This window comes from Phyllobates terribilis, unplaced genomic scaffold, assembly GCF_046119375.1.
Source record: "Phyllobates terribilis strain yellow unplaced genomic scaffold, ASM4611937v1 Scaffold_7__3_contigs__length_470593459, whole genome shotgun sequence".
NCBI lineage: Eukaryota > Metazoa > Chordata > Amphibia > Anura > Dendrobatidae > Phyllobates > Phyllobates terribilis.
In genome coordinates, this window is record NW_027362767.1 from 65,754,178 (window position 1) to 65,769,160 (window position 14,983).

The following is a 14,983-nucleotide window of genomic DNA, read 5'->3' on the forward strand; positions in this document are numbered from 1 at the left end:
TGATGCGAAACCCACATCTGGTGCATTTTCTGTGATTGGTGAGGTTTTCTAAATGCCAATGTGCAGATTTATTTATTTATACTGTATGTGACATCACTTTTCCCATCCATATACAGTCATGGCCAAAAGTTTTGAGAATGACACCAAAATTATATTTTCACATGATCTGCTGGCCTCTGGTTTTTATTAGTGTTTGTCTGATGTTTATATCACATACAGAAATATAATTGCAATCATATTATGAGTACCAATAGGTTATATTGACAGTTAGAATGAGTTAATGCAGCAAGTCAATATTTGCAGTGTTGCCCCTTCTTCTTCAAGACCTCTGTAATTCTCCCTGGCATGCTCTCAATCAACTTTTGGACCAAATCCTGACTGATAGCAGTCCATTCTAGCATAATCAATGCTTGCATTTTGCCAGAATTTGTTGGTTTTTGTTTGTCCACCCGTCTCTTGATGATTGACCACAAGTTCTCAATGGGATTAAGATCTGGGGAGTTTCCAGGCCATGGACCCAAAATCTCTATGTTTTGTTCCATGAGCCATTTAGTTATCACCTTTGCTTTATGGCAAGGTGCTCCATCATGCTGGAAAAGGCATTGTTGGGCGCCAAACTGCTCTTGGACGGTTGGGAGAAGTTGCTCTTGGAGGACATTCTGGTACCATTCTTTATTCATGGCTGTGTTTTTAGGCAAGACTGTGAGTGAGCCGATTCCCTTGGCTGAGAAGCAACCCCACACATGAATGGTTTCAGGATGCTTTACAGTTGGCATGAGACAAGACTGGTGGTAGCGCTCACCTCTTCTCCGAATAAGCTGTTTTCCAGATGTCCCAAACAATCGAAAAGGGGATTCATCAGAGAAAATGACTTTGCCCCAGTCCTCAGCAGTCCACTCCCTGTACCTTTTGCAGAATATCAGTCGGTCCCTGATGTTTTTTCTGGAGAGAAGTGGCTTCTTTGCTGCCCTCCTTGAAACCAGCCCTTGCTCAAAGAGTCTCCCCCTCACAGTGCGTGCAGAAGCACTCACACCAGCTTGCTGCAATTTCTGAGCAAGCTCAGCACTGCTGGTAGTCCGATCCCGCAGCTGAAACCGTTTTAAGATACGGTCCTGGCGCTTGCTGGTCTTTCTTGGGCGCCCTGGAGCCTTTTTGACAACAATGGAAGCTCTCTCCTTGAAGTTCTTGATGATGCGATAGATTGTTGACTGAGGTGCAATCTTTGTAGCTGCGATACTCTTCCCTGTTAGGCCATTTTTGTGCAGTGCAATGATGGCTGCACGTGTTTCTTTAGAGATAACCATGGTTAACTGAAGAGAAACAATGATACCAAGAACCAGCCTCCTTTTAAAGTGTCCAGTGATGTCATTCTTACTTAATCATGACTGATTGATCGCCAGCCCTGTCCTCATCAACACCCACACCTGTGTTAATGGATCAATCACTAAAACGATGTTAGCTGCTCCTTTTAAGGCAGGACTGCAATGATGTTGAAATGTGTTTTGGGGGTTAAAGTTCATTTTCTGGGCAAATATTGACTTTGCAAGTACAGTAATTGCTGTTAAGCTGATCACTCTTTGACATTCAGGAGTATATGCAAATTGCCATTACAAAAAATGAAGCAGTAAACTTTGGAAAAATTACTATTTGTCTCATTCTCAATACTTCTGGCCATGACTGTATATTACATATTTAGGTATACTCATATTTAATGCTTAAAATTCACCATTTTGGGCTTATATATTTATGGGTGTACCTGTTTTTCAATGCTGAGACTATATATGTATTTTCCATGTTTTTTTTCATTAGATATTTTTTTATGTATCTCTTTTTTTGAGTGGATGATGTTAGTACTGTGACAAGTGTGTCAGAAGTGACAGACAGTCACCCTGAAGTTGGTTGCAGGAGATCTCTTTGTTTGGCATTACAGACATCTTCTTAGAGGCTGTCTCTAGGACCCAGCGGCTACCTTCCTCTGGCTAATTAACACCCTGGCCTGGGTGTATAAATACCTGCTGTGTGCCAGAGGGAGGTGCTGGCGATATTTATTACCCCTTGTGAAGGCTTGAGCAAGAGCAGTACTTCTTCCTCTGTGGTGCTGGGGGACATATGCGCATTTGTCTGGAGTCGACTAAAGCTAAGCAATTTTCCCTTGTTTGTCCCCCCTTGTTGTCTTTAGTGTTCAGTGGGGATCGATTAGTGCTCATCCTCTCCCTTCCCTAGCCTGAGCCTAAAGCCAGGGAAAGACAGGGCGAGGAACACGTGCGGCGATTGGTGGAGACAGGGTGATGCTTGATCAACCTAGGAAGTCTCCACTCCCCCCCTCCCCCCCTTTCCCTAGAGTCTGGGCTCCCTTTCCCTCTTTCCATTGTGCTGCACTTAGTCTTTCCCACACCTTGCGTGACAAGTACTCACCGATTTTTAGTACTTTTAATGTCTTATCTTTGTATGTTCCAATTGTTTTTAATCCTTATTTAATAAAACATAATAAATATATTTTCTAAGTATATTGAGTCTTGCACATTTTCTATGTAGGTTTTCTTTGAATACCGTGCTTAGTGGCCCTTTGCCAATATAGGTGTGCTTAGACCAAAAACATATCAAAACAGGAAAAATGGCAAAGCAACCTTTTTGAGCAAAAAAACTGCCCTTTATTAAAAAAAATACAATATTCGCTATATGGACAGTTGACTCAATCCACTACTGGCGTTCGTCAATTCCAAACTCGTCCATCAGATGCCAAATTTCTGACACTTAACTCCACAGATCACGTTTCCAAAGTCCGGTGGTGTTGGCTTTACATCACTCCATCCGATATCTGACATTGTGCTTGGTGATGTAAGGCTGCATGCAGCTGCTCAGCTATGGAAACCCATGCCGTGAAGCATACAGCTTTTATGCTAATCTTAATAGCGGCAAAGCTCCAAATCTCCTCTAACATTGTGTCAGCAGATCGTTGGTGACTTTTATGCCCTATGTAGATTATTTACAGATAGTCTGTGATCGAGAACAATTCCGAAGCAAAAGGCATTAACTGCAAAATCCTGGACACTTTGGCAAACCCTATTAAATGTTCAGGTTTGTGCTTTGTTAGGAAACTGGTGATAACTTTTACACTGTTCTTTTTATTTTTCTTATAGGACATAATGATTACATCTGCCCCGCCACAAACCAGTGCACAATAGACAAAAACAGGCGCAAGAGCTGCCAAGCATGTCGTCTGCGCAAGTGCTTTGAAGTTGGGATGATGAAATGTGGTGAGGTTTTTCTTTTGCATAGTGAATTATAATTATTTTTATTTGTGCTTTCCCCTTGCAATTTTGCACTAAATTTTAACAAGTTGGACCCATTTAATGTACCTTTCCCTAAGTAGCTCCCGACTCGGCAAAACCCAAGGCTACAGATACTGAACCATAGAGGTCGTAGAACCTTTGAGTAGAACCTAGAGTTGCTGTAGAACCTTTGGAGGGGCCATTTCTAGTTTGTCCCATCTCCTTTGTTATTAGGTGGTAAAAACCTATGTAGGACTCAGAAGTAACATAAGCAAGCAAGGTGATGGGAAAATGGCCAACGAGTATTAGAGAGGGAAAAAATACTTGACCCTTCTGTCTGGGCTTTTCAAAACCCAGCACCATATTGGGAACATTTCTTGCAACCCAACATGCTTGAAAAATGTGGCTGACTTTGCATGCTACATCAGAGTAGTAAGGTGACCTACTAGTAGTTTGTTTCTTTGTATTTTACTTTTATGAAAGTTCTATCAACTTTTTAGGAGCCTGAACATAAAACTACAGTGGGTTGTGAGTTGCCACTTTAGGTATTTTTGTCCTGTCCATCTCCCCCTTCCTCCAGTATTTCTTGGCCTAAATACATTTTGCGATTTAATATCTATAAAAAAATTAATTTCATGTTTTGCTTATTTGTTACCAGGAACCAGGCGTGAACGTTGCGGCTATCGCATCATACGTCATCGGCGTCACTCTGAGGAACAGATGCATTGTTTTGGGAAAAACAAAAAAGTGATTGAAACTATAGGCCGAGTAAAAGACGTCCTCCCCTGCTCCATTGGCCCAGAACAGTTTGTTTTGTCTCTCATTGAAGCTGAACCACCGAATGTTTTACTGATGAACCGTCCCTGTAAGCCCTTCACCGAGGCGTCCATGATGATGTCGCTAACTAAACTCGCCGACAAGGAGCTGGTTCACATGATCGCTTGGGCCAAGAAAATCCCAGGTATGAAAAAATCTCTCTCTCAATATTACTGGAGCCTGATTTTAAGACAAAATTCTACAATTTTCCATTTAAAAGCCAGAATTTTTGGTATGGTGGGTGCAGAGGCTGCAGTTGTACCTAGGTCCTAAGGTCTAGGGGGCCCAAAAAGTCTCTTAAAGACCTTTGATAGTTTGGGTCCTGTTGGAAAATTTTGCTTTGGGGCCCACAAGTTTGAAGTTACACCACTGGATAAAGACTTGTTATTTTTGCAGGTTTTATAGAGTTAAGCCTCTATGATCAAGTACGGCTACTGGAAAGCTGTTGGCTGGAGGTTTTGATGATGGGTCTGATGTGGCGGTCCATTGATCAACCTGGGAAACTAATCTTTGCCCCAGATCTAGCTCTTGACAGGTAATTCCTAATATAACTACAATGATTTTACATATTTTTACTGTCATGTTCTCTAGTGGTTCGGCTAAAATAATTTAGAAGTTTCAAAAATGTTATTGGACAACTCTTTGTACTTTTTTGAAAATTAGTCAGCCCGTGATTTCTTACTTGCGATACAATTAGGGGAGGTGTGAAGCCTTGCTGGCTCCACATCTGCGTCAAGAACCTTTAAGAGGAAGCTTTTCTCTAAGACAGGGTAATGCATTTCAAGAGGGCTTAGAAAGCTCCTTGGTTTCTTAAAATCAAAAAATATCACAACTTCAAGAATGGTACAAATTATTCGGTTTATATAAAGTCTTCCAGGAAACTCTTTCTGTTTTAAAGATAATTAAATGATTCCTGTGAAGTCTAATTGTTTAGTTTCCCTCTTCTATTAATTGTGCTATAGCCTGGCACAATCATTGGTCATTGATGAAAATGGCTGCCTCTACCACCATCCAGGGGCTGGCTGGCAAATTTTGGCCTAGGGGGCAAGCATACAGCAGTGGCCCATGAGCAGCCTCACTGTGCAGGAGCGGGACCAGCGCCGGACATGTAGAAATGCGCATGCTCCCCACAATATGCACCCCACAATAATAGCGCTCGCCGGGAGCAATATTCAAACACATGGGCGACGCCAGCAGTGACTGAATGTGAGGATCACACCCCTATGACTGAAAACGAGCAGGTAGGACAAAGTGTATATAATGTTATAAAATCATTATAATGCCAACAATTTTAATGAAAAAAGCTTGTTAATGATGCACATTGCATCACTAACAAAGCAATGGGGGCAGTGTAGAGGGCAGCTAGGACGTGACAGGTTCCCTTTAAAGCCAGGGATGTCAAATTCAAATATACAGAGGCCAAAGTTCAAAGCTTGGACAAAGTCGCGGATCAACCTTGATATTTATTAAAAAATATGTCTACAATTGAGGAAGTTTTTCTGTATCAAATATAACGATTATAGTGGAATATTATAATGTGTTAGGTAAAAAGCATATGGCCTAATTTAAATATGTAATTTAACAGAGGATAAAAATCCTTGAATTAAACATATAATAATGTGTGATGCAAACAAAAGTGCCCCCAAACATAGTATGATACCCCCACAGTGAATTCCTCCACACTCACAGTATGATGACCCTACTGTACTCCCTACCTGAATCCCCCCAACAAAGAATGGTGACCCAATCACAGTATAATTCTCCATCTGTAATCCCCACACAGCCCTCCATACAGCATAATGGCTACAAAGAGTCCTCCATACAGTATACAGGGCCCCACATAGTCCTCCATACAGTATAATGGGCCCCACATAGTCCTCCATACAGAATAATGGCTTTCACATAGTCCTCCATACAGTATAATGGGCCCCACATAGTCCTCCATACAGAATAATGGCTTTCACATAGTCCTCTATACAGAATAATGGGCCCCAAATGTTCCTCCATACAAAATAATGGGCCCCACATAGTCCTCCATACAGAATAATGGGCCCCACATAGTCCTCCATACAGAATAATGGCTTTCACATAGTCCTCTATACAGAATAATGGGCCCCAAATGTTCCTCCATACAAAATAATGGGCCCCACATAGTCCTCCATACAGTATAATGGGCCCTATATAGTCCTCCATACAGTATGATGGGCCCCACTTAGTCCTCCATACAGTATAATGGGTCCACATAGTCCTCTGTGACGCTCGCAGCCCTCCCTGGGAAGATGGGGGGAGTACCCGGAGCCAGGTCAGATGTTTGGTGGGTTGTAGCCGTGGCCTGGACCCGCTCCGTGCCCAGGGCCGTCACATAAAAAGTAATGGGCTATCAGGGTTGAGTGGTTGCTATCGACTACGCCACCTGTGGTACCTGGTGAAGGCCACCAGCGCTGCGGCAGTACTCTGAGGCAGGATGTTGTGGCAGCCGACGATGATACTACTCCCCACAGGCGGAGCAGGGCCTCAGGGCAGAGACGCGGATGGAGGGGGTCGTAGTGGAGGAGTTCTGGTGCTGTGCTGTGCGGTGCAGAAATAAAGAGACCGGAGGCCATAGTGGTAGACTTCCAGGGTTTTACTCACGGTAGAGCATGCAGCTGCAAGTCTTCTCCCTGCTTCTCACGGGGCTCTGCGGCCACCAGGACCGGGGGTCCGACAACCTCCGAGTAATTCAGGTGCTTTAGCCAGGACCCCGCACCAAAGTGTTCCTAGACTTCAAATTAAGTCCTCTCCTATCCGTGTGTGTAGAAAGGCCGGGTCTCCCTCTGGACTATGCACAGAGCAAGGGTACGGGTGGCGACTCCACTCCGTTACCCGGTGGGATCCACTGAGCCTTCCGGGCTTCCCTGACTAGGACGTAGAGTAGCAAAGTCAGACAGGGGCCGGTACCCCTTTTGCAGCAGGAATCCCTCTGACTAGGCCAGAGTAGCGAGGACAGGTGGCGTACACCGCTCCGTCTGCATCCCCCTGGGATCCTTTTTGCGGTGGAACTAGACTCCTAAGCTCCAGGCTTTCTTGGGTAGGGACCTTGACTGGGTAGAGACAACCGTTAACTGTTGCCCGCTCCTCGACTCAAGGCCAGAGTACGAGGACCGTGTCCCCATCAACTGCAGGTTCACACAGAAAGCCACGTTTAGTGATGAAGATCACAATCAAAAGACCATAAGCCCAAGATGGCTGTTTATTAAATATGAATTATTAAGTGTAACCTACATGTGCGTCCTCCACCCTCACCCAGTACATGGTTCCCCCTATCTTTTGGTTCCCCAATCTCCACTTATCCCGGAAGGTGCAGCACGCTGGTGCCTATTAGCCCCCTCTGCAGGTGGGAGAAGTGTGGTGTTGGATGTAGTGGTGGGGTCCTGACGATTGCACCATCCTTACCTCGAAGGAGAGATACCACACCCCATTAAAGAGGTGCAGCATCCCTGTGGCGGTCGAACCCCCAGGGGCGCCACACCTCCTTACAGTATAATGGGCCCCACATAGTCCTCCGTACAGTATAATGGTCCCACATAGGGCTCCGTACTGTATACACAGTCCTGCATGGTGCTCCTCACTGTATAGACGGTCCTGCATGGTGCTGCACATAGTATGCATGGCCCACATAGCGCTGCACACAGTATACATGGCCCCCCATAGTGCTGCACACAGTATACATGACCCCACATAGTGCTGCACACAGTATACATGGCCCCGCATAGTGCTGCACACAGTATACATGGCTCCGCATAGTGCTGCACACAGTATACATGGCCCCGCATAGTGCTGCTCACAGTATACATGGCCCCGCATAGTGCTGCACACAGTATACATGGCCCCGCATAGTGCTGCACACAGTATTCATGGCCCCGCATAGTGCGGCACACAGTATTCATGGCCCCGCATAGTGCGGCACACAGTATACATGGCCCCGCATAGTGCGGCACACAGTATACATGGCCCCGCATAGTGCTGCACACAGTATACATGGCCCCGCATAGTGCTGCACACAGTATACATGGCCCCGCATAGTGCTGCACACAGTATACATGGCCCCGCATAGTGCTGCACACAGTATACATGGCCCCGCATAGTGCTGCACACAGTATACATGGCCCCGCATAGTGCTGCACACAGTATACATGGCCCTGCCACCAGGCCGCCGCGCGCCCTGCCATCAGGCCGCGCGCCCTGCCATCAGGCTGTGTGCCCTCCCATGAAGGGAGCACGCGACCTGATGGGAGGGTGCGTGCAGAGAAGAGTGACCACGGCAGTATTGAGGCGATGGCTGATGGCCGGCGGCCCAAATCCTCTGCTAGAGGACCGGCCTGGGGGGCATTTGCCCCTCGGCCCATCCCAAAAGAAGTTAAATTGGTGTGGTACTTTTTGGGCATTGCTATCAATTCATTCTACCATTGGCAGTGGTCCTAGACATGTCACCATTGTCTATTAGGAGATAGCTTAAAATTGTCTTTGAAAAGTTACTATGAAGGGTCCATGAAGTGAGTGCTCTTAAAGCCTGCCCGGCTGTGTACATATGTATATGAATAGGAAGGCGTAGTCTGCTGCCATATACTATATAGTAAAAATAGGCATGACAATTTGGCCTCCATCGACTGACTGAGGCTATGTCTATGATTGGCATATAGGCTAAGAGATTTCCTGGTGCATATGAATACATGGGACATGTTCAGATATTGTGATACCAACAGATGTTAAAGGGATTATCCAACTTTAGACTAATGTGTATGGCTTCCTTTGAAGTCAACAATATTGGCAGGATCAGCCATCAGAATAATGTGCATTTGGACCTTCCTGCACTTCACAGAACAGACTATGTTGGGGTAGAGAAGGATCCGGTTGAATTTCAGCAGCTGATCTTTTTGATCTAGCCGGAGATGAGCCTCCGCCAGAGGAGTCTGAGGAACCTAACAGTGGCACTCTCCTACAGAACACAGGAGCGCTTGGCCAACTCGGGCATTCCAGTTTATGGAGGCTCTTGGCCAAACAATCCCTCAGCCAACAGCTATCTAATGTTATGTATATAAGTTCCTTAAGACATTTGCAAAAAAAATGTCTGCCAGTATTGTAAAATAATGCTTAATGTGGGATAACACCCCCTCAATGATATTGAATACAATATGCAATAATGAAGTCACTGCTTAGACTTCGCTAGACTTGTAGTGGAAAACCACTTTGGGTGTCATCCGTTGCTTTGGCCAATTATAAAACTTTTTCCTGTAATGTAATAACCTTGGCATGGCTTGCACCCTGCAGCTTCATGTTTTCTTCCCTCTTTTGCCTATTCCGAGACCTCCTTTTTCCCATGTGTCACTGACTTTTTATATTGGAGACCACATTCTGTAGTTTCCAACAATTTGATCTAATTTGATAAATAGACAATTTGGAAATCTCTAAATGTGGAAATATGTCAATCCTGAAAACTCACTCCAAAGTGCCTGCCTCTAGGTGTGTCCTCTGTGTAACCTGCTGTCCACTGCCTGTTGCCAAGTGTAATCTGTATCTAGCAGCAAAGATTACAGGAAGTTTGGGAGGGTCTTTATGTCTTGATGGGATGTGTAGCTGGATCTTTGTGCTCCTGCTCCATCTGTCAAAGAAAATCAGACTAGATGAGAAAGAAGCAATGCATGCTGGGAAGTGAGGGAATGGACATTCCAACATCTATAGTGCTGGTAGAATGGTGATGAAAATGGAGTACACACTGAAAAAGTGTAGACAGCAAGTTACAGAACATGAGAATGAGGACAGTTCCTGGGCATATTAATTTGATATGTGCACCAAATGCAATTTTAAAGGGGTTCTGCATGACTTCTACATTGATCACCAATATAGAATATCAATATCAGATCAGTGGGGGGCCAACATTCGACACCTCCTACTTTTCAGCTTTTTAAGCCCCTGTGGAGGTTGGATGTAAACAGTGTACAGAGCCAGAATGTAGTGGCTTTTGTCAAGTTCTGAAGCTCGGCTTCTATTCACTTCAGTAGGAGCTGAGCTGCAGTACCTGAGAATGGCCACTACACGGTGTACTGAGCTGTGGTGTTTTGGGCTCTGTACCTCTGGCAGTAGCTGAAAATCGCTGATCAGGGCAGGTGCTGGATGTCAGACCCAACCGATCTGATATTGATGACTTACCCAAAGGATAGGTGATCAATATAGAAGTCCTGGACAACCCTCTTTTTAGCTTATGAGGATAAAAGGCAGGTTTTGTGTGACAGGACAGTTATAGTTCATGCTGGGCTGAAAATTGGGTCAGTCACATCCACAGCTCTGTGCGTTCATTCACATCGTGAACTGGTGCACTAGCTTTGCACTATTGCATGCACCAGAGTAGTGCATTTTATTTTATTTATTTTTCCATGCGGACCATGGGTCCAAATGGAAGATCACTCATGTGCACTGGCACACAGATTAATAATGGTCAGTGTTTTGTGCATCGCGCACACAGACATCGCACTGATGGAAAATGAGTCCCCCTTAAACCCCTAAAAATTGCACTGAAAAATTGTTCTTCACCAGCTTTCTTTCAGAAACAGCTCCACTCTTGAGAATAGGCCATGAGCACTATTGCCGTATTCTGATCTCCTACAACCCCTTTAAATAAGGATGGAATATTGTGAAGATAAGGTTTCTTGTTTTCCCTGTGACTCATTCTTCTTATTAGCTGATAGCTGTTTACCCGACAAACATCCTATTAAATCTTTTTTACACTCAAAATAACACTTGTTAAAAATCCTTGCCACCGCCCTGCGCCAAGATATCCCTCCTACAAGTAAATTCTGCGATCCGTGCGGCAAAACCCTGAGCTCCATGTCATGATAACAAAATCTTCAAATCCTTTTGAACCATGGTGAGAGCGCTCACAAGACAACTCATTATTTCTTAATTTGCTCCTCCATGTGCTGCAGCTTCTTCTGCATTTCAGAATCTATTCCAATTTCCTTTGAATGACTTGCAAATTACAGCTTTTTTTTTGCCTTTTTAGTTGAACCACTGTTTCCTCCCGTGAACCCTCTTGTGATTGGGAATTATGTGCTGAAATATTCTTCATTCTCCACATTGTCTTAACAAGAGGGTCAATTCGGATTTGACAGCGGTTGTTCCAGTAAATATGTATTATGAAACATCCATAACAGATCTTTTGGGAATGAGCGCAGGTTATCCTGATGAAGACAGTTACTTTTCTTCTTTTTTTTTTTTATAGAATTATTTTGTAAACTTTTTCTTAAAGGCCTGGGCCTAATTTATAGTTGTATGCCTTCACCAAGCTGAAAAATCAGAGGTTGAGTTAGGAACATTGCAGTTCCTAACTGCCCAATTTTTCACACTAAATTTTTCACACTGTCCCCAATTTTTCACACAGTTCCTCGATACTTATAAGGCTCTTGGGAAGGAGGATATTTTTCTTTTTTTTTATTACCAACCAGCTAATATGCCCACTCCATAACTTGCATTTGTTTCCCAAGTATCCATATCCTCATAGATGGTAGGCATTGATATTGGCCCTTCGTGGGATCCCATAGGCATTGAGCCACCACTACCACCGATCAAACTTGAATAACCTGTTTGAGTGTTATTCTTGTAATATATCATTTGGGACTCCAAGAACTGATGTTCCCTTATACGTAAAATGGATTTGACCAAAGTACCACATTAATCGCTCTCCCCAATGACACAAAGTTCAATCGTTCAGCCAGCTGCCAGGTACAGTCTGTTTAAAGCCATTTTGGCTTCTTCTCTGTTAATCTTCTAATTTTTTTCTTAGCTCAAAGTCTCCTCTGTATTGGACATTGGAGTTCTGCTTTTTGCTACATAAATTGATAAGACACTTGTACTAATATCAATCTTAAATTACATTGCCAGGTTTCTGAACCTTAACCCTGATGTTTCTAGTGATGTGCAACTCTTGGCTTGCTAACAAGTCTAAGTAGAATCGTGTGGTTTTCCTTCGTCCAGAGACCAGAACAATGAATTGTTTCACTTACTTTGCCCGGTATCTAAATATTAGGAAGAAGCCGCTCTCTGGTGGCAATACTAAAACTTTCTATATAGTCATGATACGCTCATGCCATTGGGTTGGTCTACTACTCCAAGAGCAGTACAGGCTGGAACTGAACGCCTTCTGTGATTCTCTGTAGCCCCATATATAACCAGTGACCCTCATGACTGACTATCAATTTTTATTATTATTATTATTATTATAGCGCCATTTATTCCATGGCAATTTATATGTGAAAGGATATACATAGCACAAACAATTACAGTAAATGTTGAACAATACAAGTTGGCGACTGGTACAGGAGGAGTGAGGACCCTGCCCGAAAGGGTTCACAATCTACAAGAGATGGGTGAGGATACAGTAGGTGAGGGTACAGCTGGTAGTGTAGCGGTATGGTGGAGCGAGGGTTACTGTAGGTTGTAGGCTTGTCGGAAGAGGTGGGTCTTCAGGTTCCTTTTGAAGGTTTCCATGGTAGGTGAGAGCCTGATATGTTGGGGTAGAGAGCTCCAGAGTAGGGGGGACGCACAAGAGAAATCTTGTATACGATTGTGGGAAGAGGAGATAAGAGGGGAGCAGAGAAGGAGATCTTGTGAGTATCGGAGGTTGCGTGTAGGTATGTACCGGGAGACTAGGTCACAGAAATTTGGAGGAGACAGGTTGTGGATGGCTTTGTATGCAATGGTTAGGGTTTTGAACTGGAGTCTCTGGGTAATGGGGAGCCAGTGAAGGGATTGACAGAGGGGAGAGGCCGGGGAATAGCGGGGGGACACGTGGATTAGTTGGCAGCAGAGTTTAGGATAGATTGGAGGGGTGCGAGAGTGGTAGAAGGGAGGCCACAGAGCAGGAGGTTGCAGTAGTTGAGGCGGGAGATAAGCAGGTATACTAGTGTTTTTGCAGATTCGTGGTTGAGGAATGTTCAGATCCAAGAGATATTTTTGAGTTGGAGTCGGCAGGAAGTGGAAAGGGCTTGGATATGTGATGACACTTTTCTACTGGGGAACCCCAATTATTTTCCTGCCAAGCTGCCTTTCTGCAAGGGTTGGACCTCCACTAGAAAGAAATACCAGGTTGATTTCTACTCTGTCATCACCACAGGCAACATCTGGTCCGAGTTCAGTTTTTTGCTGTGTTTTTTTTTTTTTTTTTTTTAGCTCTGGGATCTATATTAATTTTGGGGTGTGATGAAAGGAATCATTTGAGCCTTTTCCACTCCAAATTACAAAGTATATAAAAGTGAGAGGCAACTGTTAAAAAAAGTGCGCTACACTTAGACAGTTTCTTTCTGGCTCTCCATAAAGTGATATCCTAAAGGTTGGGAAATAGGAACTATAAAGGTTGCACCCAAGAAATGGAAAAAAAAAATGCATTTACTGTACAGCCAGATATATATATATTTTTTCGTATGCCTCATACCCTTGTGATGGAGGCACCCTTTTGGCTTTGGGCCCTTGAATACATACAATGTGAATTTGGCCTCAAGCTTCTAAAGCTCCATATAGACATTTGTTTTTGCTGGCAGATGCCACCTTTTTTTGAGTTAAAACCCCAAAGTTTTTAGGAGGATATGGAGAGTTTTTGCTACCAAAATTCCTCCAAAAACTGTGTGTGCACTTACCCTTACTGTCCCATGAAAGTCAGTAGGGCCTTGTTCTAGGGTCATGAAGCACTTTGTATATTTATCCTAATGATCTGCTCATTATCTGTTTGTGGCGCTATCCCAATAAACTGCACATCTGGATGATATATATGCTCTGTATTTACAGGGATGAGGGCAAATGTGTGGAGGGAATATTGGAAATCTTTGATATGCTGCTAGCTACAACGTCAAGATTACGAGAGTTAAAACTTCAACACCGAGAATATCTCTGTCTGAAGGTCCTTATCCTTCTCAACTCCAGTGAGTATTTCTAGACTGTCATAGCATAGTTTAAAAGATATCGCTATGGCATTGAAAATCTTTCAGTATTACTGTATTGAAAAATCAGACCCAATGTGTAAGGGTCCAATCTATTCACCATGGGTCTAATGTCCATCTTTCATTGGGTGGGTTGACAAAGGTGTTATATGAAAAAGGTGAAGAAAGGGGCGCAAATAGCGCTGTTATCCAATAACAACCAAGAAGGTAAAAAGAAAAAACGCTCACCTTTATGAGTTGTGTAATGCACAAGTCATGGATAAAATGTGACGAAGTGCTGCAGCAGGCACAAATCTACTTGGGATCTTAGTAATTCTCAATAGTTGGATCAAGCTGGTGCCAATGAAAAACCGCGCTCCTCCGTGAAGACAGTGTTGCCAAAGATGTATAATATTAACAGTATATTATTTGGACAAATCGTCCCGTCCACTTCCTCAGGTATATAGCAGCAGAGGAGGAGCGCTTTTTTTCATCGGCACCATTTTCATCGGCACCATCTTCATCAAACTATTGAGAATGGTGTTATATGGATTTTAAGATCATGAAAGATTCCAGGTGTTCATTACATCTTAAATTGGCTACAACTAGAGAAAAAAACATGGTTGCTTTCCTCCAAATTACAGTAGAATTCTGGCTTCAAAAAGTCACTTTTCTAGCATCGTAAAGAATCAAAAGACCAAAAGCTATTGCATTTGTTATCACACACAAGTCACATTGGGGGAATGAATTATTTTCATGAATGAATTATTTCAAAAACTAGAACCAATTCAGCAAAAGTAATGGGATTTTTTAAAATTCAGCACCCTTAAAATACCCTAAATTCCTAAAAAAAAATTGGTACCTGAATTTTTTTTTTATAGAACTGTGTATGATTATGATTAGAGATGAGCAAATTAATTTGCAGGACCCTGGTCCAGTGGCCAGATCAGT

The 14,983-nt window shown here is 43.5% G+C and overlaps 1 protein-coding gene across 3 annotated transcripts in view; it reads left to right on the plus strand.

The window, feature by feature from the left end:
• Positions 1 to 14,983, plus strand: part of ESR2 (estrogen receptor 2) — an 83,983-nt gene that overhangs the window by 31,176 nt on the left and 37,824 nt on the right. For all 3 annotated transcript variants that reach the window (XM_073638684.1, XM_073638683.1, XM_073638682.1), the window contains 4 exons: positions 3,141 to 3,257; positions 3,931 to 4,233; positions 4,485 to 4,623; positions 13,902 to 14,035. In XM_073638684.1, the coding sequence (XP_073494785.1) occupies positions 3,141 to 3,257; positions 3,931 to 4,233; positions 4,485 to 4,623; positions 13,902 to 14,035 (693 nt within the window). The remainder of the gene's footprint in view (positions 1 to 3,140; positions 3,258 to 3,930; positions 4,234 to 4,484; positions 4,624 to 13,901; positions 14,036 to 14,983) is intronic.